The sequence below is a fragment of the Pungitius pungitius genome, chromosome 2 (genome assembly GCF_949316345.1).
Source record: "Pungitius pungitius chromosome 2, fPunPun2.1, whole genome shotgun sequence".
NCBI lineage: Eukaryota > Metazoa > Chordata > Actinopteri > Perciformes > Gasterosteidae > Pungitius > Pungitius pungitius.
In genome coordinates, this window is record NC_084901.1 from 24,924,308 (window position 1) to 24,952,058 (window position 27,751).

The 27,751-nt window shown below is 41.8% G+C and overlaps 1 protein-coding gene across 2 annotated transcripts; it reads left to right on the plus strand.

The window, feature by feature from the left end:
• The first annotated feature begins 1,154 nt into the window (after positions 1–1,154).
• hspa9 (heat shock protein 9) lies at positions 1,155–27,559 on the plus strand. 2 transcript variants are annotated; one of them, XM_037460106.2, is made up of 16 exons: positions 1,155–1,494; positions 2,732–2,793; positions 3,389–3,476; positions 9,261–9,442; positions 17,201–17,325; positions 17,411–17,484; positions 17,738–17,844; positions 17,941–18,103; positions 18,193–18,285; positions 19,212–19,421; positions 19,936–20,163; positions 20,294–20,516; positions 20,825–20,919; positions 22,703–22,795; positions 25,307–25,447; positions 25,746–27,559. In XM_037460106.2, the coding sequence occupies exons 1-16, from the start codon at positions 1,399–1,401 to the stop codon at positions 25,827–25,829; spliced, it is 2,064 nt and encodes a 687-aa protein (XP_037316003.2). In that variant the 5' UTR covers positions 1,155–1,398; the 3' UTR covers positions 25,830–27,559. The 2 variants fall into 2 exon arrangements, with proteins under 2 accessions (XP_037316003.2, XP_037316004.2); XM_037460107.2 differs by having other exon boundaries at positions 1,156–1,479.
• Positions 27,560–27,751: the final 192 nt, after the last annotated feature.

Below are 27,751 nucleotides of genomic sequence, written 5' to 3' on the forward strand. Positions count from 1 at the left end.
CTCTGTCGTTGTTGCCTGTTGCTGAGGTGAAATGCATTCTGGGATATAGTCTCTCACAAGAACAGACGAGCCTGCTTCGATGCATGCCCGGTAAAATGGGCGGGGCGAGCCACATCCGGGTATTATGACCGTTCTCGGCCAGATGCGGACTTGAGAATTGGAACAGTACTCGGGCTGCGACTGATGACGTTTCACGAGTCCACGAGAACAAAAGTCCACACAAGAACGCATATTGAGAAACGGCCATATTGAGAAAGGGCCGTTGTCTATGAACTTTTTCTCTTTTCTTCTCGCGAGATATGGAACAACAGGCCTTTTATTAATATGCGTTATGGTGTTTTCAACAAAAACGGACTTACTCTCTCTCGGCATAATAGACTGGAGTGTCCAAACTCACAGGTACAGGAGAACGGACAACGGTCATTTCCGTAATTGGAAGAGAAGCTAACTTGTTAACGTCAACACGTCAGCTAGATTTTGCTAATACATTTCATTTAAAATAAAAAAATATATATATAATGGATCACCAGAGTAAACTCATATTCTGATCTGATCCATTGAGATATTTTGGCTAATTGTTTTATGTCTGATATAAATATATCTCATATAAATATATCAGATAGGCACTTGCTGTTGCAGGTTGCACGTTATAAGAGCATTTTTTTCTAGCGTCTTATGTGTATTTAAAAACACTACATCGGTTACCAACGTCACGTGACATAAGTGATTTTATAAACTAAGATTTGCTGTTCTATATTATATTATAACGTTTCTATCGGTAGATATTTGAGTGAATTACATTAAAAAACATTTAAAAGTGAAGTCTTCTGCGCTGTCGGCTCAACCATAGATACATATCTATGAGATCAACTGCCTCCTTCCTGAATAAATTAAATCCTCATCTATGGCGTCATGACCTTCACATGTCCACTTGTTTAAACGTCATCTGCCTTGTACTGTTCCATGATAGTAAAAAAAAACCCGAAATATTAGAAGTAAATTATTTGGTTTCTATAACAAACCCATGCAATACCTTACGGTGATCATATATTCAATAGCATGCTTGCCTTTATCTAATAAAAAGTTCCACAACATTTTCTTAATATTTTAAAACTCATTCAGGCAGTAGTTATTCAACCAAAGCTGGGGTCCTTCAGCGGTGCGTGGTGCAACATGTGTTGAATATTTTTTTTTTCTAGAAGCTTCGCAGTTCCTCCACTGTAGCTTCGTTGGACCTGCGTTTTGCTGTCTGCACTAGCCTGCATACTCCGTGTGGAAACCAAAGGACATCTGGAGATACATATTTAAGATATTTGCGGTACAACGTTCCAGGGCCTCCGTTTCAACGCCAAACGCTGTTATATTAGATTTGGTTGCCCTGTTAGCCAAGTTGTCAAAATGTTGACTGCCGCAAGATGCGTTTCAAGGACTCTCCCCACTAGGAACATTTTAGGAAATGTGTCCTCTATAGTTAAAAAGGTGAGTTACAAACATGTATGTATCCAATATTAATATATACTAATATATTAGTACGTGTACTTATATTGACCATAGTAAGAACATTTGACATGCACCCGGCTAGCTTAGCATGCTAACAGTGTTAGCTAGAGGCCAACATTGGCTGTGACTAACGTTACTAGGAAGTCCTTTGTAGTTGGCTTCTTAAAAGTTGCCTGTGTTATCCAATTGGTATACTACACATACTATTACGGGATGTTAAACAACGTTATCGCTGTCTGTGTTAACTTACAATGCTGGCGGATACCTTAGCCTCAAACAGCCGGTAACAGATTGATGTATATAACCTGTCAATTTTCTAACGTTATTTGGTTAAACCATGTTATTTGATGGGTTTTGAATGATAACCGCTTTCCTTGTCGTTCTGTTTTTAAGTTCGCATGTTTATTACATTGGTTCCCTGCTCCAAAGTGGGGACCAGTGACCTTCAATGATGTGTCCCTTCCCCACCATGAGTCCTGTTCATTGAGCTAAACATCTGCTGAACGTTCAAATCAGCCGCAGTGGTCTATTCGTGGAGTTACGGCACTAGTTAGACCAATTTGATATGTCAAATCAAAAATGTTTTTTTAACACTAAATTAAATCAACTAATAATAAAATCTGAAGTTACATTACATGTCATTTAGCTGACGCTTTTATCCAAAGCGACTTACAGGTTACCTCCCTGTACTATTTTGAATTAAAAAGGGCAAGCTTGAAAGTTCAAATATGATCTCTACATTTCCGTTCTAAAATATATTGATTAATAGATACTTTATTCGTTTGCAGGCAAAAAAATCATACCCTGGTATTTTGTAAGATTCTGACGGAGAATCTCTGATCTCTCGTGCCTCTGCATTGCTCTTTTCCGTGTTTGCATGTAGTGAGGGAACTATACCGAGCGAGGTAATTTTATAAATGTACATTTTTTCACGATACATATTGTTTATACATCACAAGCTGTTGTGTCGGGGTGTTACCCTGTTAAAGATCATTTGTTGTGGGTTTTTCATTGTTATAATCATGATTCAAACTGCGCTAGGCAACCAGATATTCAAATAGGTCTTTTTTTTTTTAAGCGAATATTCGAATGTCATTTTTGAGCAAGCCCTAAAGGTATTTACTGTGGGATTGACAAAAATTATTGAACAAAAGCTGACCTTAATTAGCGTGCATGTTTCCTTTTGTCAACATATTATAAATGCATTGTAACAATCTTTCTGTCTACACAGGCATGTCTGACAGGCGGTTTTACACCAGATACTCTCAGAGCTCTATCCCGACGGGAATATGCGTAAGTAGTAGCAAAAAGGTGACCCCTTTATTCATACAGAAATGAATTGTTCAAATAGACAGAGTAGTTCCAGAGTTATTACACTTTTTAACATGGGTATGCCATTTTTCCAAACAGATGCCAAAAACAGCCTCAGGGTGTAAAATGTGAGGATTCATGGTGAATTATAATAACTCGGTGTGTGCCAGGGAGTAGGTCATTCTGAATATATTGTATAAAATTATATGAGGTAAACATTAAGGCTCTGGACTGTTGAGCCAATGTAATAAAATTTCTATAATGCTGCTGCTGCTGATAATAATACAATATTTGAAATTCAAATAACGATTATAATTAAAGCTGCATGCATCAAAGGGCCTTGCACCTTTGCGTATGCCAAAGGCAGTTGCTTTAAAAAAAACTCTCCAAAATCATCAAAGATCTTAATCCAAACCATTGTTTGCATTCAGGTCCCCTATGGAACCTTCTGGCCCTTCCTGGGCATAGTCCATGCAGATCTGGGAAACCTGCTTTCTGCTTGTTAATGAATTCATCTGAAATTGATGGTGGTGGTTTAACAGTGGGTTAATCGTTGTGTATGTCTTTGCTGTTGTAGGTCAGAGGCCATCAAGGGCGCAGTAATTGGAATTGACCTGGGAACCACAAACTCATGTGTTGCTGTCATGGAGGGGAAGCAGGCCAAGGTGAGCGTGAACGCATCACCGTCTGTCATGGATGGTTCAGTATGTCAACACATGAACTTTTTTCAACACTTGAATACAGTTGATAACCCACTACTTTTAAAACGATACCGGTCTCTTAACCGATACGCACAAAATGACGATTGACAACACTGAAGACATTCTTCTTTTTTATTGCCAAGGCAAATTTCTTTCTTTTAAATTGAACATTATATTGACAATATAAGGTATACTGTCAATATGAATATAAAACAGATGTCTTCAAACTATATAAAAACTTAATAAAACAGTTAATAGTATACTTGGTGTTTCCCATACACGTGTATATATGTTAGTTAATTGGAATTGGAATTGGGGGAATATGAATTATTGCAAAGTTTTTCCATGGGAATTTTGGCTCGGGAAATTTGGGGTCCATTAAAAAGCGTGAGTTGGGCAACTTATCACACCACACTAGGGCTATTGAGACTAGAGCTGCAACTAACGATTATTTTAATAATCGATTCATCTGTCGATTATTTGTTCGATTAATCGATGAATCGGATAAAAAAATAAAAACATTAATTTCCAACCCTTTATTGAAAAATAGAACTGACAATGCAAAACATTTAGAAACTGCACAAACAGATTGCTCCTTGAGCATCCCTAAGTAAGCAAATAAAATGGACTAACACAAAAAACACACATCGCATGATGCATACTTTACAGCTGCCAAATTAAATAGATTAGGCACAAAAAATATTTAGATTAGATTTTTCCAACATGTTTCGGTTTAAGGTGCTGAATCATCGCCGTGGTGCTCCCGTGCCATGCCATGTCGCTTTTGCATATCTTACAATCAGACTCCCGAATTTCAAAGCCCCTCCCGAAAATATCCCGGACCGACCTTTCTCTCGACTTCCACCCGGACAACAATATTGCTGCACCACCCGTCACTGGGCGCGCCGTTTCAGACCGAACAATAATAAAGGTTACACCTTGAAGTCAAGCGCGGCGATTAGAACGGAAAAAGATGAGACTGGCGCTGCAAAGAAAAGCGCCAGCACCCCCCGCCCCCCCCCCCCCGTGAAATATCCCCATACCTGGGAGGATTTAGGTCGCATTGGTTTCTCTTCCTCCGCATGTTTCACAGTATTACGGGTCTCAATGCTCTGCTGGGCGGAGCTGTTTTTCTTCTCTGTTCGCGAGCGTTCAACTTTTTTTTTCTCAGGTCTGCGCGGCGCTCAACTTTTTTTTAATACTCAAACGTAATAGTCGCGCGACACAACGAATCGATAATGAAATTCGTTGCCAACGCTTTTAATAATCGATTTTAATCGATTTCATCGATTCGTTGTTGCAGCCCTAATTGAGACCACTACTGGAGGGGGTGGTAGCACAGACGATACATCCGACAAGGGAGTAACCAACGCGGCTCGGATATTTTTTTTGCGTAATGGCATTTTCTATTCAATTCATTTTATTTTGTATAGCCCAACATTACAAATTTGCCTCAGAGGGCTTTACAGTCTGTACACATGCAACATCCTCTGTCCCGAAACCCTCACATCGGCACAGGAAAAACTCCCCAAAATATGAAAAAACCCTTCAATGGGGTAAAAAGGGAAGAAACCTTAGGGAGAACGTCAGAGGAGGGATCCCTCTCCCGGGATGGAAAGACTGCAATGGATGTCATGTGTACAGAATCAACAATGTAAAAAATGTACAATACATTCAATTTCTCTAACAGAAATGATACAAGTCATTGCAAGTAGCAGAACAAGTGTACGGCAGGACCACTGCAGGGACAACCACCATCAGGTCGAACCACCATCCAGAGGCTGTGGGGAGGGAGGGCAGAAAGATGTTGGTTTAGGATGACAGTAATATGAATCATATTTAAAGTAATGATGATGGCAGCAGTAGGTGTCAGCAGAGCCATGCCAGGAGTCAGAACCAGGGTCCGCACGAAACTATGATCCACGGAGACTTGCTAGGCGAGAAAGCACAAAGAACTCCCGGAAAGAAGCTGAATTAGTGATGTACATTAATAACATGGATGATTGTGGAAGGAGAAAGTGAGAGAGGGGCTCGGTGTGTCCTAAAAAGTCCCCCGGCAGTCTAAGCTTAGAGCAGCTTAACTAAGGGCTGGTCCAGGCTAACCTGAGCCAGCGCTAACTATAAGCAATATCAAAGAGGAACGTTTTAAGCTTTATCTTAAATGAACTGACCGAGTCTGCCCCCCGGACTGAAAGTGGAAGCTGGTTCCACAAAAGAGGAGCTTGATAACTGAAGGCTCTGGCCCCCATCTTACTTTTTAAAACTCTAGGAACCACAAGTAGCCCAGCATCTATGGAGCGCAGATGCCTTGTAGGGCAGTACGGTGTAACAAAGATAAGACGGTGCCTCACCAGCAAGTGCCTTGTAGGTGAGGAGAAGTACCTTAAATTCTATTCTTGATTTAACAGGAAGCCAATGCAGAGAAGTTAATACAGGAGTTCTATGATCCCATTTCTTAGTTCTTGTTAATACACGTGCTGCAGCATTCTGAATCAGCTGGAGAGGTTTCTGGTAACAAAGAATTACAGTAATCCAGTCTAGAAGTAACCAGTGTTGTGCCTGAACGCGTTCCTTGAACGATAGTTCATGAACTCGTTCATATTTTGGGTGAACGTGAACTGAACGTACTGTATTAATGCCCGATGAACGTTACTGTTAACTTGTTCATTCTGGTGTCTATGAACGGCACGTTCTTTCAGGTTAACATCGTTCAGTAGGGTGCCAGATTTCTATAGAAAACACACCGCCAACGCGCCTTAATAAGTAGCGGAAAAAACACCCAATCTGGCAACACCAACCATCAGTGTCGCACCGCCATCAAAAAAAAAGAAATGCATGGAGGCGACAGCTGCGTGTAGCAAAGAGGCGGCGTATAATAATTTAAATGAGTTTTATGAAGTTACTGACAAGGTCGGTGAGGATGGGAGGAATCTGACCTTTGCAAACATTTGCACCTTAATGATTACTGTCCTGTTTTTCTTTTAATAATTCCTTATTTAAAAAAGACCATTCAAGCAGCATGTGTGAGAATGTACTGTAGGGGTGAACGCTGCAGCTGCTGCTAGTGTGGAGTGAATGGACAGCAACATTAAAGCAACAATGGGGAAATGCTGTCTCCTCAATGCTAATGTAAACCCTGGTTGGATAAGGATTCAAAATTGGATATGAAGATTAAATCTGATGCTTAGCTTCAGTGTTAAAACTGATAAAATAATTGCTGTCTGTGGTTCTATATGGGCTGTGGCAATAATTTTGAAAAATAATAGCTTGCAGCAACATATGGAAAAAAAGAACTGAACTAGTTTGAACTATGAACTGAACTAGTTCATTTTAAAATTTGTGAACTGAACTTTGAACTAGTTCGTGTAGAAAGTGAACTTTCCCAACACTGGAAGTAGAAAATGCATGAACTAGTTTTTCTGCATCACTTTGAGACAGGAAGTTCCTGATTTTCGATATATTACGTAGATGAAAAAAGGCAGTCCTTGAAGTCTTCTTTATATGAGAGTTGAATATCGTGACATATCCTGGTCGAAGAGAACTCCAAGATTTCTGATGGTGCTGTTGGATACCAGAACAATTCCATCCGTAGATACTGTATCACGTGACAGCTGACTTCGAAGGTGCTCTGGGCCTATCATGATAACTTCTGTTTTTTTCAGAGTTTAGCATCAGGAAGTTGCATGTCATCCAAGTTTTGTTGTCTCCAAGACAATCATGAAGTCTAACAAGCTGGTTGGTGTCTTCTGGGATCGATCCGATAAATAAGATTTCAACCAGCTGAGTGCAGTTCCTTTGAGGCCAATCAAGTGTTCCAGTCTCTGCAGCAGGATATGGTGATCGATGGTGTCAAATGCAGCACTGAGGTCCAGCAAGACAAGAAAAGAGACAAGTCCTTGGTCCGATGCAAGTAGAAGATCATTTGTAATTTTCACCAGTGTCGTTTCTGTGCTGTGATGCACTCAATCCTGACTGGAAATCCTCGAACAAAGCATTGTTTTGTAGAAAGTCACATAATCAATTTGTGACAGATTTCTCAAGGATCTTAGCAAGGAAGGGAAGATTAGAGATAGGTCTGTAGTTAGCCAACACCTCTGGAGCTAGAGTAGGTTTCTTAAGAAGAGGTTTAATTACAGCTACCTTGATGGACTGTGGTACATGTCCTGTCAACAAAGACAGATTCATAATATCCAGTAGGGATGTGCTAATTAACGGAAAAACTTCCTTAAGCAGCTTAGTTGAAATCGGATCCAGGAGACAAGTGGAAGAGTTGGATTTCAAGATTGTAGAAGTCAGTTGATCAAGGTTGATGGAAGAGAAACCATCCAAGTAGGTATCAGAGCCCACGGCTGCATCCAAGGATCCTACATCCGAGGACGGGTCGGCTCCGTTTGGGGGCAGGAGACCATCAATTTTCTCTTTGATAGTCAGAATCTTATTATTGAAGAAGTTAATAAAGTCGTTACTACTGAGGTCCACAGGAATACACGGCTCGACAGCGCTGTGACTCTCTGTCAGTCTGGCTACAGTGCTGAAGAGAAACCTGGAGTTGTTTTTATTTTTCTCGATTAATGATGAGTAATAAGATGCTCTTGCGTTACGGAGAGCCTTCTTATATGTTTTAACGCTGTCTTGCCAAGTTAGCCTAGATCCTTCTGATTTGGTGGAACGCCATAACCGCTCAAGTTTCCGCACAGTTTTCTTTACGTTCCGGGTTTGAGAGTTATACCAAGGGGCGAACTTCCTTTTTGTTGCCATTCTTCTTACACAGTGCTCTTTCATTTCCTTATCCATTCAGAATCGGGCAGATTTTAGCACATATTAGGTATCCACATATGAATAGAATACAATTCTGTTACCTTATAGTGTGTTCTTGAAAATAGCTTGTCCTTTTCCGGACGATCCTGTTGATGAAGCTGTATTACTTTACAAGGTGTTAAACGTCAGGAGAAAATATTGAAGCCTCGATTAGATATATTGTCATTTCCAGATAACTACTTTGAACGGTATCCTTTTTTTCTTCTTAGTCGATCAAATATGTGCATAACCTCACCCATCGTGGACATGCTCTCACATCGAAGCACATTCTTTGTGTAGATTTACTTCATTTGCAAACGTCAGTTTCCTTTACAACATCAGCTTGTTTCATTTCTGTACTTTAAGCAACTTTTTGAAATTCATTTCAGCTTCATGCATTCCAACGCATTTTCAGCAGGAAATGCATTTTCTAGTTCGAACAGCTCTTATAATGGCGGCCACTACTTAATCATTCATTTTACTCATTGAAGAACCATAAGCTAATTTGACAATTTGGATCCAGCCTATGAGAGCAGAAGCTCATCCTTCCTTTTAAATGAATGGTAGAATTCACCATATTGGCCTCTAAAAATTTGGTTTTATTTGTTCATCCAACACAATCATATGTTGAGGGAAATTTGTCTGTCAAACAAAGCAATTCATTAATTTCCGAGACATTTGTTCTTATTTTGCTCTGAGAATATAAATTAAAGGCATATATTTTTATCTCTTTTCTGCACTACGTTGTCTGTTGTCCATTGTCGTACTGTCTGCCATCATGCACCAACCGCCAAGTCAAATTCCATGAATGTCTGATATATGGCCATAAACGTTTCCTGATTCCTGAAAACTACGGATCAGGGGCAATATGACCGATTGCTTGGAGTAAACTGTCAGATGGTGCAGCAGTCCACGTATAATGCAACTAAAGGTTTTCTTTTGGCCTCTCAGGTGTTGGAGAATGCAGAGGGAGCCAGAACGACTCCTTCTGTCGTGGCTTTCACAGCAGAGGGGGAGCGCCTGGTGGGCATGCCCGCTAAACGCCAGTCAGTCACCAACCCTCAAAACACACTGTATGCCACCAAGAGACTGATTGGACGTCGCTACGATGATGCCGAGGTCCAGAAGGACCTGTAAGTTTCCTGCAATACGAGATGTGAATCAAACTTCCATTTAATAAAGGGAGAATTAAATGTTTCACAAAGTCCCAGTAAGTAAGGAATAATGGCAGAGCTGTCAGTTTATTGTTTAATAGTTTGTTTATTTTATAATTTAGAAAACATTTTTTCTCATTTTAGATTAATAAAAGGAACGTTTTGCCTTATTTGAACAACATACTATTCTTTCGGGGGAAATACGTTTTGTTTTTGACTAAGAAAATATTAAAATTAGTCTACGCATTACAGGATAGGGTAATGTAATAAAATAAAAAAAACAGGATTCAGGGACAGATGTAAAGGTAGGAGGTCGTGGGGCTAGGGATAAGCAGAGATGAATCTTGAGGCGGGATTGGAAGACGGTGAGGGACTCAAAAGTGCGGATCACTTGGGGGAGGGAGTTCCAGAGCCTGGGAGCTGCTCTGGAGAAAGCTCTGTCCCCAAAACTGCGGAGTTTGGATTTTTGAATGGAGAGGAGAGCAGCTGAGGTGGATCGGAAGGACCACGAGGGTTGGTACGGGGAAAGGAGGTTAGTGAGGTATGAGGGGGCCAGATGGTGAAGGGCTTTGTAGGTGAAGACCAGGATTTTGTAGGTGATCTGGTGGGACATAGGAAGCCAGTGGAGTTGTTTCAGGACTGGAGTGATCTAGTGCCAGGAGTTGGAGCAGGTGATGAGGCGGGCGGCTGAGTAGTGGACCAGTTGGAGTCTGTTGATGTTGGCAGAGCTTATGCCGAGGAGGAGTGAGTTGCAGTAGTCCAGTCGGGAGGAGATGAAGGCGTGAATGAGTCTTTCAGCAGCGGGGGGTGTGAGAGAGGGTCTTATTTTGGAAATGTTGCGGAGGTGAAAGAAGGAGGTTTTAATGACTTGGCGGATGTGAGGCTCAAGGGAGAGGGTGAAATCATAGATAACGCCATGGTTGCGGGACTGGGGAGATAATGGTGCTGTCGATGGTGAGAGTGGGCTTATTGGTTTTGCTAAGTGTGGACTTGGGAGCCGATGAGGAATTCTGTTTTGTCGCTGTTAAGTTTGAGGAAGTTGTGTTGCATCCAGGTTTTAATAGCTGACAGGCAAGAGTTGATGAGAGAGAGAGAGGAGGATTTTGTGGGGATTTGGTGCTGAAGTAGATCTGGGTGTCATCCGCGTAGCAGTGGCAAGTCAAGGTTGAAGTGGCGGAGTATCTGGCCAAGAGGGAGGATGTAGATGATGATGAGGAGGGGGCGGAGTACGGAGCCTTGGCGAACACATTGAGTGACTGTGGCAGAGGTGTGGTTGTGGAGAGAGATGAAGTGGGATTTGTGCAAGGTAGGAGTGGAGCCAGCTGAGTGCAGTACCTCCGATACCGAGGTCTTTTAGTCTGGAGAGCAGGGTGTTGTGGCTCACGGTATCGAAGACTGCACTCAAGTCGAGGAGGATGAGGATGTTGAGGGAACCGATGTCAGCAGAGATGAGGAGGTCGCTGAGGACTTTGAGGAGAGCGGTTTCTGTGCTGTGGAGGGGGCGAAAACCAGAATGGAGGGGTTCGAATTTGTTATTGGCATGAATATGGGCTTGTAGTTGTAAGGCGACTATACGTTCCAGGGTTTTAGACGGAAAGGGGAGGTTGTATATTGGGCGTTAGTTGTTGAGGGAGGAAGAATCCAGACCAGGTTTTTTAAGGATTGGGGTAACGGCGGCAGTTTTGAATGCAGAAGGGACAGTTCCAAGGGACAGTGAGGAGTTGAAGAGGTTAGTGAGGTAGGGGCATAGGATGTGGGGGCAGGACTTCAGGAGTGGAGTGGCGAGGGGGTCAAGGGAGCAGGTGGTGGGTTTGGAGGAGCTGATGAGTTTGGACATTTCAGGCTGAGTGACCAGGTCAAACTGGGAGAGGAGGCAGGGGAGAGGAGGAGCCGTGGTAGGTGCTGGAGTAGATCCTGGGAACTCAAGTACAGGGGATAGAGATTGGTAAATGTTCTTGATTTTGTCAGTGAAAAAGTGGAGGAATGAGTTGCAGAAATACGGAGTAGAGGTAGGGAGGGTGTTGGTCCGAGGGTTGATGAGGTTGTTCAGTGTGGAGAAGAGGGTTCTGGGGTCGGTGAGGATAGTGGAGAGGTAGGCAAATTTGGCAGCAATGAGGGCATTTTTGTAGGCAGTGAGAGGGAGTTTATAGGCTTCAATATGGACAGTGACCGTTTTTGTTTTCAGGGGAGGGCAGAGTGTTGGGGGAGGTAGACAAGGTGGAGTTGAGGTGGTTTGTGAGGTCATCGGGTGAGGTGAGGGTTGAGTCCAGGTGGAGAGTGGCGGAGAGCAGGTCAGAGAGATGGGGTGGGTCGATTGATTTGAGGTTGCGGAAGAAGATTTTTCTGAAGAGGCGTGGGGTTGGAGAAGGGATGGTGAACCGTATCAATTTGTGATCAGAGCGGGGAACGAGGCATGGATTGAGGTTGAGGACCGGTTGGTTTGTGGAGCAGACCAGGTTGAGGATGTGTCCTTTTTCATGGGTGGGGAATGTGACATGTTGGGTGAGAGAGAAGCTGTCCAGTTAGATGGTGAATTCTGATCAGAGTTTGCAGGAGGGAGTCCATGTGGATGTTTAAGTCGCCTAGTAGCAGCAGACGTGGAGAGATGAGGCTAGTGTGAAGAGTTTAGTAAAATCAGAGAGGAAGGAAGGATTTGGTTTTGGTGGCGGGGAAATGAGGATGACTGTCATGGAGGAAGGAGCTGTGAAGGCGAGATATTCAAACTATTCAAAAATGATACTGGGGGGAGGGTGAGTTCTGTGATCCGGAAGTTCTGATTGAAAATAACGGCGAGGACACCTCCATGACGGGAGGGGCGGGGTTTGCAGATGTAGTTGTAGCCAGGGGGGGATGCTTGGTTGAGGGAGAAAAAGTCATTGGGTTGTTGCCAGGGTTCAGTGAGCAGAAGGAAGTCCAGAGTGTTAGTTCATGAAGGGCAGGGGCTTTATTGTTCAGAGATCGGGTGTTGAGGGCAAAGTTGGCATGGCGAGAGGATGGTGGGATGGGGGCAGGCTGGAGAGATCTGAGGATGTCCTGGTTAGCAGCACGTGTAGTCGGTGTGGTGTGGGGTTATTGCAGTTCAGGGGGGACAGAAGCACTCTAGTCCAGTCCGGGTTTTCTGTGCAGCCTGATGGTGCGTTCATCCCTATGAGAGCCAGTGGGTGTAGCATTCTGAGGACGTGGGACCGGTGCGATAGAGCGTGCAGGTGACAAGATGGATGGAATGGAATGTCCGTGGTGGAAGAAAACAAACTTGCGGCGAGAGCTTCTGTGGATGTAACGGAGTCGACGTAGAAGTCCGAGTTGTCGAGTTGATGATTGGGATGCAGGATGGAATGAAGTAGTTGACGAGTTGGACCAGTTGCAGAGTTGAGTATTACATCATGGTGCCGAGCAAAGGGACTGAAAGCTCTGTGATAGCGGCAAGCCATGGGCTAAGAGCACAGAGGTGGATGAATCATGTGAGTGCCAGAATGATCCACGGCATGACAGGAGGAGATAAAAGTCCAGTATTGGTCACGAGCTCGCGCCTGGTGGAGGTTGCCTATGAGGAGGAGGTCAGCAATCCGGGTAGCAGCTAGGATTTGCCACCACGCGTTAGGTGAGCAGGGGCAGCCAGCAAGCGGCTAACCAAAGAGGCGAGAGTCCGGTCGAGGAGCCCAGGCGGGTTCGGGAACCAGGAGAGAGGGTGTCCCGAGGTACAGAGACTGTCCAGAGGTAGGGTCACATCGAACGCAAACAAACAAACAGGGAAACGGTAGCAGACGAACGGAGAAGCGGCGCACAAAACAGCGCCAGCGTCCTCTCAGCGTTCCCCGGGGTTGTGTTTTAGGTTAGTTGTGTTGACACTTTTCGTTGCTACTGTTTAGAACAAAGTTGACATACTGGCTCGAACATGTCTATTGGCTCTCATTTGGCTTACAGACAAAATGTTCCCACGCCGAAGATGGGGCTTCGGAAACAAGTCAATTTGGACTTCTTCTGGCTCGGCTGTAGATGTTAAAAAAAACACTTCCTAACACTGTGGCTTCACGCCTTCTCTTTGCATGTGTGTATGTTTAACATTCATTCATTTGTAAAATATATCATTTTCATATATTATGTAATTAATATATTGATTATTGCGACCGCCCTATGGGGTAGATGGAATCATGTTGATTCCTGAGTTTCTGAGATCGGAGTGAAACAAGAAGAAAAGGTGAAAACATCTTTGACGTGAAGAGCTATAGCCAATTGGAGTTGATCTTTACAGCGTCTTCATTTCCCAACTTTTTCCCCAAACTTTTCGTCCTTTCATTCCAAATCAATCTTGCCGACATTCTCGCTAATTCTGCTCACTTTTTTTTCTTCTTCAAAGCGTCTAGCGGGAAAAATCTAGCAACCTTTTCTAGTGTCGGACGTGAATATCTTCTCTTGTCCTCAATGAGTCACTCACAGGAGCCTCGCAGCAGATGCAAATCACGCATGCGCAAAGCCGGCACAGCGTCCATTACGACTATGCACGTTAACCGTTATCATTTAGCGGCACACAACCCCCCCCTCATTACATCGTAGAGTGCAAATGAGAATTTCTAACATACTCATTCTACTCCCTTACCCATTATTTTGACAATATATATCAAAATATTCAGTCAAATATTTTTTGATCCGTCAAAAGCTTTAAAAAAAGAGTGATTGCAGAAACCAATATCAGATTATATATATATATATATATATATATATATATGGACTTGACATTTGGCAAACATGCTTTTGGACATGATCTACAAAAAAGTCAACCATGGTATGCAAATGCGCCTAACTAGATTTTCCGCCATTTTTAATTTTGTGAAAAACTATTTTTTGCCGATTTCTCCTAAACACTGAGTTTGATTGTCACGAAACCTTTCTGTGGATCATTATTGGTTCAATGTGCCCTTGATATATAAGAATAGTGCTCATAGCTTATTGTTTTGATGAGATATGGGCTAATTAACTCCGCAAGGGGTGTGGTTTAATCTGTCAAGTCCACGCAGTGTGATCTTGAGACCTTAGGCTCTAAAAATTGCATTTTGCCACAAGAAATATTAAACTATGTGCGTAGGGAGCAATTTAAAAAAATACCTTTTTGAAAGATTTCGAAAGGAAGTTGGGTCATGTATAGTGATGTGTACTCTAGGGCTGGGCGATATATCGGTATAAACGAATATATTGATATATTTTTTTAATGGGATATGGAATTAGACAATTTTGCATACATCGATATATTTCAATTTGCGCTCTGCAAGCAAGCTGCCGACCCAGAGCTCTCTGCACTGCTTCTAGCCCTCCCCCCGCCCATCCTCTTTTACGCGCAGAGGGGGTAGGGGCAGGGACAGACACTTCAACAAACATGGAGGAAGCAACAACGTCTGCGCAGCGTGCGGAGGAGGAATTGGTTCGTAAAAAAAAAAGCAGTGGCTCATTAATTTGGAGATGGTTCGGATTTAAAGTATCCGATGAGCAACAAAACAACGTTATATGTAGAGAGTGCCATAAAGAGGTTACAGCCAGGGGTGGAAGCATTTCAAAACTTTTTCACTACCTAAAACAACGGCACAAACTGCTATACGAAGAGTGTGTGAAACTGCGCGCTGAAGAAGCTGCATGCCAGAAACAACCCGAACAAGCTCCAGCCCCGAAACAAAGCTCACTGCAAACCTCATTTTCCCGCCGTGTGCCTTATGAAAAGAAAAGTGACAAGTGGTGTACTATAACGAAAGCGGTGTCCTATGACATTGCTAAAGATATGGTCCCTGTTGCAACTGTTGAACAAGTCGATTCAAAATGCTCCTGAAAACGATTGACCCGAGATATGAGCTTCCCAGTCACAACTACTTTGCAGTCGGCAAGTGTGGAGAGTGACACTGATCCCCTCAAGTGGTGGAAGGATCATGAAGTTGTCTTTCCAGGTCTGAGCAGCCTGGCAAAAAAATATCTCTTCGTTCCAGCTACCAGTTCACCCTGTGAAAGGGTTTTCAGCTGCAGTGGCAATATCGTGACCTGCCACAGAGCATCTCTGAAGCCGGATACCGTTGACAGGCTGTTGTTTCTCGCACAAAATCTTTGAACAAAGGAGGACACGCTTGTTGGTCTTCTAATGTCTACCTCAAGACAGCATTACTGTTTATCAAAGTAAAAAAATAGGGGGAAATGTTTGAGTTCTTAAACTAAGCACTTTATTTTGTTCTTGCTGCCCCTACTATTGTTTTTCTTATTTTATTATTTTGTAATGTTCATTGTTTGCATATGTGGATTTGTTAGTTATAGTCGTCAAATGTTCATATTTGACTTTTCTCAAATATATAATTAGGCACTATTTCTGAAAAAGATTGTCCTATTTTATAGGATATAGGATAGATGTTTTTTTTTATATGTGCACCTTATGGAGCTTTGTTTTCAAAAAGAATACTCCTGTTATACATGTTTACATATTATTATTTGAACGGCTGAGCATTCGTTTATTGTTTAATTTAATTTATTATTCATTCATTTTTATTTATTTGATTTTGCAACTCCTTACTGAAATAGCTGGTTACAATTAAACGACTAATGACATGTCATATTTGGCTTTGACATTTGCGTTCAGGTTTTCTTCCCTTTAATGTGGAGAAAATATCGGGATATATACCGTATATCCATATCCAGCCAAAATATACCGGGATATTACTTTTGGTCTATATCGCCCAGCCCTAGTGTACTCTCTGCTGGAAGTGTAAATATTTTTAGTTACCTTTTATTTATAACCTAAAATTCACCAAAAGTAAAATGAAACCATACAGCTCATTTATTTTGAGAGGCTTTAATTTTGGAATGGTACATCAGAATGTCCTGGTTATCCATAAGTGACACCTTCTAAAGTGAATTCATCCTGTAACTATTGATTGTTCCCTTTTAAATCTGATCTGGAATTGACCAGAAGTAGTCTAGTGATTTTGAAGGAAACAATCAATAGTTACATGATGAACTTTAGATTGAAAGTACACATCCCCAAGGTGTCACTCATGGCTCATGTATGGTATTCTGAGAGGCTTTACTTTTTGAATAATACATCAGAAGGTCCTGGTTATATGTTGACATAAAAGCCCTAAGACCATTATAATGTCAAAGATAAAGTTTGCAAAGCGGCATTCCTGGCGTTGCTCCACACTGTTATTGTCCACTGACTTGTGGACACTTTGTCCGACGGCCGCAGGCGTCCTCGGCCGCATTTGTAACCGTTCGGGCAGTGCCCCGACGTGCAAGGAGTAGCGAGGGCCCGTCCAATGCTGCTTGCAGCTTTATTTTTTATTTTTTTATTCCGACAAATGTGCATGCTTTGGGTATTTTCTTTTTGATTTATCATCTGACGTTTTTTCTAACATCTTTTAAACAGAAAGCCAATGTTTTATTGTGCTTCTTCTTGAATGCTAGGGTGACACCATGGTTGTGTTGTAGTGAAATAAATTAACCTTGTGCATTAAGTAACAGTGCTATTTTGGAAAAAAATATTTCTGCACTTGGCTTTTTCACCCCTTATGAGTAGTTATGACATTTTTATTGGAAAATAAAAATTAAATTGTATTACACTAAATGACCACAGCCATACTTTCTTTGGATGGACAGTAATATTTTGGATACACACTATATACCAGAGAAGTAATCAAAGTGTCTTGCCCAAAATGATTAAAACAATTAACTAGCATTATCCGTCTTTTTTTTTATTTTTTACATTAACAGAAAGAACGTTCCCTTCAAGATTGTGCGTGCATCGAACGGTGATGCGTGGGTGGAGGTTCATGGGAAAATGTACTCCCCCAGCCAGGCTGGAGCCTTCGTCCTGATCAAGATGAAGGAGACTGCAGGTATCACTGAAAAGATACTGCATAGATATTCCTTCATCACCGATATGTGGCCATCACTTTTCTTTGTTTTGTATTTGTGTTGCAGAGAACTACTTGGGAACAAAAGTGAAGAATGCTGTGGTCACAGTACCAGCCTACTTTAACGACTCCCAGAGACAGGTACTTACTCTTTATGCAACTCTCGCACAACAGCTTCATGAGCACGTATTTATCAACCCAAAGTATTTACTTGAGCAAGACTGAAATCAGACAAGAACAGTTTAAATGAAACAAATAAAATTGATTTGTTGACTTCCAACTTGGATCATTGCTGTTCAGTTTGACATTCATTTTCTTGAATTGTGGCCGAAACATGTGTTTGGAGGCAGTGCGCAACTTTCCCAAATATGGGAATTTTTTTTTCTTTCTTTAGGCCACCAAAGATGCCGGTCAGATCGCTGGTCTGAACGTCCTGCGTGTGATCAATGAGCCAACAGCCGCTGCTCTCGCTTACGGCCTGGACAAAACTCAGGATAAAATGTAAGGGAATGTTCACAAGGACAGACTGGTGTTCATTACAAACCAGTAGTATCAGTTCTTATAGAAAGTGCTTGGGATTTCTGTTTTTGTTTTCAGTATTGCTGTGTATGATCTGGGTGGAGGTACGTTTGATATCTCAGTCCTGGAGATCCAGAAGGGAGTTTTTGAGGTGAAATCCACCAACGGCGACACTTTCTTGGGGGGAGAGGACTTTGACCAACAACTACTCCAACATATTGTCAAGGAGTTTAAGAAAGAGGTAATAATTTAGTTTTAGATACACTGAATTGGAGGTTAAAAGTCTAAGTGTTTAAGGACTTTATGTGCGTTTTTGTCTGTTCACTTCAGTCTGGGGTCGATCTGATGAAAGACAGCATGGGGCTTCAGCGAGTCCGAGAGGCTGCTGAGAAGGCCAAGTGTGAACTGTCCTCTTCACTCCAGGTACACCTAACCACCTGCAGAACAACATAGAAATCCCATCTAATATTCGAAATACCGTAAATCCTCAAATAAAGACCGGGATTCAATTAGTGGCCGGGCTTCAGATAGTAGCCAGGGGCGCGGTCGATACGGACAAATAAAGGCCGGGCCCCAAATACAGGCCGGGGGTTAAAAAATAAAATAAATGTAAAAGTAAAGAATATACTGCTGGAGGTAACATGAGAGACCCTGCCCGCCACCTGCTCGTGAACTGGGTGGTCGCTGCCTGGGAGAAGCTGGACAAGGACATGATCCGAAAGTCCGTCAAAGTTTGTGGACTGACACTGAAAGATGACTGGAGTGAGGATGATCTCATCCATTGCTTCAAAGCGGGACAGCCATGCGCCGCTGGTAGGGATCCGCTGCCGCAGCTCCGGCAGCAGGGGGAGGACAACCGCACGCAAGTAGCCCAGGATGAGGAAAACGACGAGGAGGACACTGCAAATAAAGCGCTATACGCGATAAACTTAAGACGGACACTATGCTTTATTACTGATTCATTTCTAAATGGTTAGTCTCCAGAAAGTTGATTAGCTCTAGGTCTACCGGTTTCATTCTACCGGTAGCCTATCGGTAAATGGTTGCAGGAAGTGCTGAACGCATATGCAATGAATGATATTAGCCTACTGTAATTATGCCCATTATTTTATTTAAATAATACAATTCTATAACAGAAGATACCGGTAAGAAATAAAGGCCTGCCCCTAATACAAGCCGGTGCGCTGTGCAGCCACTATTTGAGGATTTACGGTATGTCAGTAATGAGTTTGTTGCATGACATGTTAAGTGAAGTATTTTCTGCCTTGATTTCAATGTTCACCAATCTCTGGTAGCCAGCTGGACGTAGACAAGTTAACTGAAATTCAATTGTTTCTTCTCTCTTTCAGACTGACATCAACCTTCCCTACCTCACAATGGATGCTTCTGGTCCCAAACATCTCAACATAAAGCTGACTCGCTCTCAGTTTGAAGGCATTGTGGCGGATTTGATCCGACGCACTGTGGCTCCCTGTCAGAAGGCCATGCAGGATGCAGAGGTTTCCAAGGGAGATATCGGAGAGGTGCTGCTGGTCGGAGGCATGAGCCGAATGCCCAAGGTACTCCTCACAGTGTGACATCTAACCTACGGGTCCTAGCGTAACAAAGCAGACATTATTCAGAAACTGCTGCAAACGTTCCCCAAGGTGGCTTTGACGTAGAAATAAATCAACATCGGGAATAAATGATGGATACATGGGCATCCATGCTTCTTCATGACTTAGTCAAAGTGAGTTGCCTGACCCAGCAAAAAAAAAAAACACTGGTCTGGTCTGAAAATATTTTTCAGGAAAAAAGTCAAATGGAGAAAAAAAAACGGTAGTTGAGGACCACTCGTGTATTATAAAAGATAAATAAATAAAAAATACACCAATTAAATTAATTGATAATGTTAATTTAATTTTTTGAGGAAATTAGTTTTACTTCTGACTAATCAGTAAAATATCAGGTCGATGATTGGATTGAAAGTGTTTCTTGGTGATATTTTACTGCTAACAACAACAACAATGGAAACATGATTACAGGGTTTTGCCAGAGATGTTTTTGTATAACACAAGACGTTTGTTTCTGCAGGTACAACAAACTGTTCAGGATCTGTTCGGCCGCGCTCCCAGCAAGTCTGTCAATCCCGATGAGGCTGTTGCCATAGGCGCAGCCATCCAGGGTGGTGTTTTGGCCGGGGATGTCACTGATGTGCTGCTGTTAGATGTGACACCGTTGTCTCTGGGTATCGAGACTCTTGGTGGAGTCTTCACTAAACTCATCAACAGGAACACCACAATTCCCACCAAGAAGAGCCAGGTACTACAGGCTGTCCCAATGGGTTTAGCCTCCATGAACCATTTGTCACTTTCCGTATTACCTCTGATTTGGTTAAGAAAGAACTTTAGTTGACAGGTTTTGTGAATGCTCGCCGTCTGTTATCCTGCAGGTGTTCTCCACAGCAGCTGATGGACAGACTCAGGTAGAGATCAAGGTGTGTCAGGGAGAAAGAGAGATGGCAGCAGACAACAAGGTACTGGGTCAGTTCACTCTGGTGGGAATCCCGCCTGCTCCCCGTGGTGTTCCCCAGGTTGAGGTTACTTTTGACATTGACGCCAATGGCATCGTCCACGTCTCCGCCAAGGACAAGGGGACAGGCCGAGAACAGCAGAGTGAGTGTGGAGATGCATTGACAGGCATATGATTCTTCAATGAGAATAAATTAATTCTCAAGACTTATGTTTTCATATTTAGCAATGGTCACAGAGGGCTAGACAGCAATGTCTGTAAAATGGACATAAGGCAAAATATTTCATTAACTTACACTGAACAGTTGGTTTTGTGGTGTTTTAATGAAACTGTCTTAAATGGGTGGGTTCTACTCTCTCTTGACTGTGTTTTCATTTGTTCTAGTTGGCAGATCTGAAGATCGAACTACTGCGTGTTAAGTGTCTAAACATCTTCTCGTCTCTTTGGTCAGTTGTGATCCAGTCATCAGGGGGACTCGGTAAAGATGACATTGAGAACATGATCAAAAATGCCGAAAAGTACGCAGAGGAGGACAGGAGAAGAAAGGTAAAGATAATGGGTCAATGCAATTTAAGTAGTTTATATCTTTAGAGTTCACATCATTTCTCCCCAGGTATTGCAAACATTTACAGCAGGGCCGAGATCCTCCTTGTGGGGCTGTGGCTTTTGTGGCACAGCAGTGGCCTTTGTGGCCAGTATCTGGTCCGAAGCTATAACGAGCCCCTGCTCTAGAAAACAAGCGCTCACTTGTCTCAAATAAATAAAAATTAATTTAAAAAATGTATTAACGTCCGGACTTGCCACTGAATTACTGGCAATTGCCACTCGCTTGCCTTGTTTTGCCACTGACGTGCCACTCGGTGCCACACGGTGCCACTCAGTTGCCATTGCTTGCCAGTGCCACAAGGAGGATCTCGCTGTTTCTCAACATTGATATACATGGTTAGATTATGCAAGAGCATGATTACTGTTGCAGCCTTTTGTCAGCCTTGACCTAACATAACATAGGGGAGCACTAGCTTAATATGGTAAAGAGGTGACACAAATAGAATTGGTTTAGTAACCGTGACATTTATTAATCAGGTTATCAGTAAATGAAATAAGCCCATCCCCCACAGCAAATCAGAATGGCCAAGGAGTTGATATCAAGCTGCTCTTGCTTAATGTCTGATGCGCAGACGGTCAGCGACTGGAGAGGGCTGTGGCAGGCCTGAGACACACAGCTCTATCTTACAAAGAGAGTCCGTAACACGCAGTGTTGTGCTTGAACGCGTTCATTGAACGAGCGTTCATTCTGGTGTCTGTGAACGGCGCGTTCTTTCAGGTTAACATTGTTCAACGGGTGCCAGATTTCTATAGAAAACACACCGTAAACGTGTCTTAATAAGTAGCGGAAAAAACACCCAATCTGGCAACACCAGTGTCGCACCGCGCATGCGTCATCAAAAAAAAAAAGAAATGCATGGAGGCGACAGCTGCGTGTAGCAAAGAGGCGGCGTATAATAATTTAAGTTTTATGAAGTTACTGACAAAGTCGGTGAGGATGGGAGGAATCTGACCTTTGCAAACATTTGCACCTTAATGATAACTGTCGTGTTTTTATTCCTTATTTAAAAACTTTTTATCAAAAAAGCGCACTCAGTGTTCCGCTCCCTGTCCGGCTGCTTGCACGCATTGGGTGGGCGGGGCGTGTGCAGGAACTGCTGCTGACCGTCCTCGGCTTGTTGATGAAAATTATGCCAGAAGTGACTAAATACTTCGGGTACGAAGTATTTATTATTTTACGCTTTTTTTTGGTCTCAAATGCTGTCCCCTCAATGCTAATGTAAACCCTGGTTGGATAAGGATTCAAAATTGGATATGAAGATTAAATCTCATGCATAGCTTCAGTGTTAAAACTAATAAAATAATTGCTGTCTGTGGTTCTATATGGGCTTTGGCAATAATTTAGAAAAATAATAGCTTGCAGCAATATATGGAAAAAAAGAACAGAACTAGTTGGAACTGTGAACTTAGTTCAAATATTTTGAAGTTTGAACTATGAACTGAACTAGTTCATTTTAAAATGTGTGAACTGAATTTTGAACTAGTTCATGTAGAAAGTGAACTTTCCCAACACTGGTAACACTGGTAATTTACCTCTAAAGTCCAACAAGCGTTTGGATTGTCAATCTCACACTGGTTAATTTCATTCTTTCCCAATAAAAGAGATGCAGTTTGGCTGTGTGGCTTCCAGCTAAATCTTATTTCTGATTCACTGATCTATAAGGTTTGTATACTTGAAACTACTGCTGTAGTGTCCTTACAAGCCTTATTTGAATGTGCACAGGACCGAGTGGAGGCCGTTAACATGGCTGAGGGCATTGTCCATGACACAGAATCCAAGATGGAGGAGTTCAAGGAACAGCTTCCAGCTGATGAGGTTAAACTTAATATTTTTTTTGTGCATGAGAGCGTGATAGACACAAAGTGAGTGAGTGAATGAGAGAATTCAGAGGGTGGTTATAAATCATTAAATATTATTTTTAATGGAACAAAAATGTCAGACATTAAAAAAGTCACAATTATAAGATGTTTTAACAGGAAGGTACATTTGCATTTCAATAGGAAACCTTACATTACATTATCATTTTGCTGACGCTTTTATCCAAAGCGACTTAAATTGCATTATAACCCATGCAGTACATTTTGCCTGGGGAGCAATTAGGGGTCAGGTGTCTTGCTCAGGGACACTTCGACATGGCACATGGGGCAGCCAGGATTTGAACCACCAACCTTGCAGCTCCCAGCGCATCACAATACTCCATGCGCCACCATCGCCCCATTGAAATCAAACTGGATCTGTAGCACCATCCATAATTGATATAGTTATGTCAAATGATTCAGAACATATTACTTGCATATTATTAACAAAGAAACAATATAGACTTCTGTTCAAACACATCCACTTGTTGTGGGCAATGAGCATTCCTCTCTCTGGAACATGTGGTCAAACTATAGAGTGCTGGAATGCCATGGTACAGAGTGAAATTCACTCCTCAAGGACTCCAGGACTTAATAGTTGGTTCAGTTCTGTAGTGTAGCTGTGCATGTAGAAGTGTTTACAAGAATATTCCAGAGTCAAATATGATTGTTGCACTAGTCATTGCACAAGTTTGAAATATGAAGGCATGTGCCTGAGTATTTGCACACCTGCTTTTGTACAGTTTATAGGTAGGATGAGTATTTCACCCAAAACTAAGATAAGGTGAGAATCCTCTTTCAGCACTTATAATATTGGTGATAAATAAAGTAGGGCTCCATCTAATGATTATTTCCGTAATCAACTAATCTAGCGACCTTTTTTTCGATTAGCCGACTGATCTAACGATTATTTACCACAGTGTAGGAGCATGGAAACAAAGGCAAGTATTCCTTTTGGCTACAATGTGTGGCCGTTTATTTCCATCTAATAACTTTTGAACTTTGAACATAAAATGTATTTGAGTAACAAGTTGATACAAATGTACTCCTCATAATAGACTCATTAAATAGTAAAACAAAATCTAACTGCAAATATGCGTTTAAATGACTAGTGACAAGCATGTTTAGGATTCTCTGTCCAGACTTCACATGACTTAATCTGAGGGTGCACAAGCCTCTAAAGGACCAACTCGCACGCGCCTTGGCTTATCACGTTGTAGGCTTTAATATCAGTTTTTATTATGCTCGCGTAATTCTTTTTTCAATTCTTTTTTTTCCACAATCTTGTTTGAAGAGTGCTAAGTGGAGGTTGACGTTAACTATTCAGAACGAACAAAAAGACAGGCTACAATAATTCACTGATTTATTACACTGTGTTTAACATAATAGCGTTAGCAAGCATCCTCCATGTAAGTGTAAACCTTAAGATAAGCTAACAAGGCTAGCGTTACTTTAGTTAACTAAACTTACCCACGAGAAGACTTGGCTCCAGCATGCCCGTTGCCGTCGTGGTGCTGTGAAACGACAACTCTTGTTTTGCAGGTTCTGCCTTGTACTGTTTGGTTTGGTTTGCTGATTAAATACTCCCTGAACTTTTTGGCGCTTCCACGTTCAACTTGATAACCTTCTTTTCCATGGTGCATGTAGACAATGGCAATGGCATTGCAATGCCGAAAAAGACCGGTAACTCTGAATCTTTTTAGAATATACATAATCTACAGCAGGGGTTCCCAAACTTGTTTCTGTGAGGGCCAGATAACTTTTCCCTTCTCTGGAGGGGGCCGGGGTCAGAAAAAGTGTGACGATTGCAGTGGGTGCCTAAATGTAAAAATTTATTGTTTTCCAGAAAGCCACATATAACCAAATAATAACAATCCGGGATCTTCACAGAAAAAAAAGTCAGGAAAATAAATAATATCACTAAATGAAATAAATAATAACCAAATAATCTTCTCTGGGATCTTTACAGAAAAAAATGAAATAAATAATAACCGCCACCGCCTCTTGACAGATGAGAACATTGAACAAACAAATAATCGTTTGACCACTGCGGGTTAAATAGCCTGCATTCTGAATCCACCTTTTCTCCATTATTCCGTTCTATTTCACAGGGGCTAGTCTAGGATTTGCGTGGCCAGACCTAAAAAAAAATCATAATGCCCCTCTGGTATTGTTCAGGGGGCCGGGCCAAATGTGGAGGCGGGCCGTATCCGGCCCGCGGGCCTTAATTTGGGGATCACTGATCTACAGCGTCGACTAATCGTCAGTCGTAGCTCTAAAATAAAGTGTTACTGCTTTGGGCCTAAATATCACATGTTCTGAAAGTGACTGATTTATGACATGTTCTCAAAGTGGAAATAAGGGTTTTAAGCTTGCCACAATTGGGTGTGACCCATCAATTCTGTATGGCTTGTCGTAAGCTCATGGTCTGTCTTCATTCATTGTTTTCCCTATGGTGTGTCCACTCCAGTGCACCAAGCTGAAGGAGGAGATTTCAAAGGTCCGGGATCTTCTGGCCAACAAGGATTCCGAAACAGGAGAGAACATCAAACAGGCAGCCACCACACTGCAGCAGGCGTCCCTTAAACTCTTTGAAATGGCCTACAAGAAGGTAGAAACATGGCTCTTAAAGATGACATGTGATTAATAACCGTTCAGCTTCAGGGTAATATATAACTAGGCTCTCTATATTTATGACAATGTTTTTCAGAATAAACTAATATTTTTGTCTATTAAATCATGAAAAATGTTTTCTCAAAGTTATAACAAATAGTTTGAGTTAGACCAACACTATAAAATATGACAAAAGCTAGCATTTAACCATGTCAAAATTGCCCCCTGTGTAGTAAATGACTGGAAAGTCCTCAGTGAGTGGAGGACAACCTGACACTAACCCTTCCTTCCTGCAGATGGCGGCAGAGCGCGACGGAGGCGGCAGCAGCAGCGGCAGCAGCAGCAGCTCAGAGGGAGAGAAGAAAGAAGGCCAGCAGTAGACCTTTGCACTCGTCACTGGGTTTCCATGACATCTGAAGACGTACTGACTGGGTAGGAATGGAGGGAGTCGTGAGCGACGAGCTGAATCTTAGTCGTTCTCACCGTAATATATTATTCTACTGTGTTTTGGCAGTACAATTCTTTAGTAAAAAGATGTCCTACGTATTCATTGTGTCCTATGCTCTCCTTTCAGTCATTTAATTGTCTCAAACAATGTAATGTCTTTCTTTTTACAATGGTGTTCATTACATTCTGAAGTAAAGTATTTTTTGTGTGCAACATATCATGTAGGTTTCATGTTCTTTGCTCAATCATCTGACACTTGTACACAGGACAGCCATGCTTCTGCACAGCTTTTTGGTTTAAATAGTGCATTTACAACAACTTGGAAGTGCAAAGTTAAATATTTAATGTCTGTCAAGATGAGGTCAAACTTTTGTTTTTTGTTGATTTAATGAAAAATCTTAGATCTCTGTTAAAAAAATCCATCTTAAGTTTCTCTGCATTCCTTTTAAAACATTCATCTTGAATATCTGACTTTTGGACTCAACATTTATGAATACATCAGACTCCAGTTAATATGTGAATGTTGCATTGCACAATGTCGAACAAGAGCTTCTGATTTGAGAAGGTTAACTGGAGGAAAAGGTGGATGATCTTGTATGGTCATCATAGTGCAGTTGTGTCATTCCCCTCTAGTATGATGTATTGATTTTGCCATTAACCACTGAGTAATGGGATTCTGACAACTTGACTGGCTGAGTAATACATGACGTATAAAAATAAGTAATCAGGCAATAACCAATTGAAACGTATTTTTATTTTACTGAATTGAAAATAAATGGTCATGATAACTGTTGCCTTTTTGACTAAAAATCTTAAATGTCACACCGATGGGAAAGTATTTGGTAGAATCAGAGCGTGCTAGTTTTAGTCTAAAGGTATATACTATGAAGTTCTCCTCGGCTATGCATTTGTTACTAGATATCTAGGCCCATGTGAGTTAAGGGATGAATCCCACTAGCATAGGTAAGGCTATCTATGGCCTGTGTGCAAATAATCTATTGAAGTCCATCAAGATGAATTAAATGTTTCAAGGCTTTGTATACTAGAAATGTAATTTTCACAATAATGCCAGCCAGCCTAACCTACCATTCTTACTACTGTGACACACATTTTACTGTACAGATTTCTGTATGTTTGTCATGTATATTATGGCTATTGAGTTTGCAAATTTGATGCAATTATTTTTATGTGACGGAATGATTTGAGCCCATACTACATTGATGAATTTGGGGGATGAATTTATGATGGGTCTTCTGAAAATGTGACCAAAACTGAGGGTCCAAAATATACATGCAGCAATGCTACTATTTGCATACATTTCCCATTTTCACCTCAATTGCTACCTTTTGGTAGCCACCCACAAGCTTCTGGTTAAATCTTTAAAAAAAAAAATCTTTCCAAACCACTTGATGGTGTTTAAGTCGGCACTTTGGGAAGGCTAAAACATTTATTCTATCCTAAATTCAAACATTTCTTTTGTCCCCTCAATGCTAATTGATGTGTGTTTGGGGGTCGTTGTCCTGTTGTAACACCCAACTGCGTTAAAGACCCAACCTTCTTCCTTTCAGCTAGAGACCCCATCTAAATGTTAAATTGTTGACAAAAGTCTAAACTATGGAAGTAAATCATTGGGGGTTGAAATAATAAGGTGATTGAATTTCTAGCACTGAATATTTATGCATTGACATGATGTACCTGAATGTTTTTCAACCTTTAAACACCGCAAAAAAATTCAACCTAAAAAAAATCGGAGGCACGCTCCGCGGCTTCCTCCACCCCGGACGAGACGCCGCTCCCACGTTCTCCCGGCTCCAAGGAGCTGGACGTGGTGAGTGTAGAGGCAGCGGAGGCTGAC

Coding starts and splice junctions, on each gene's coding strand:
- hspa9 (XM_037460106.2), top strand. CDS start 1,399: ATGTTGACTGCCGCAAGATGCGTTTCAAGGACTCTCCCCACTAGGAAC. Junction 1,495..2,731: donor AAAAGGTGAGTTACAAACAT/GTATGTATCCAA, acceptor CTGTCTACACAG/GCATGTCTGACAGGCGGTTT. Junction 25,448..25,745: donor TTGAAATGGCCTACAAGAAG/GTAGAAACATGG, acceptor TCCTTCCTGCAG/ATGGCGGCAGAGCGCGACGG.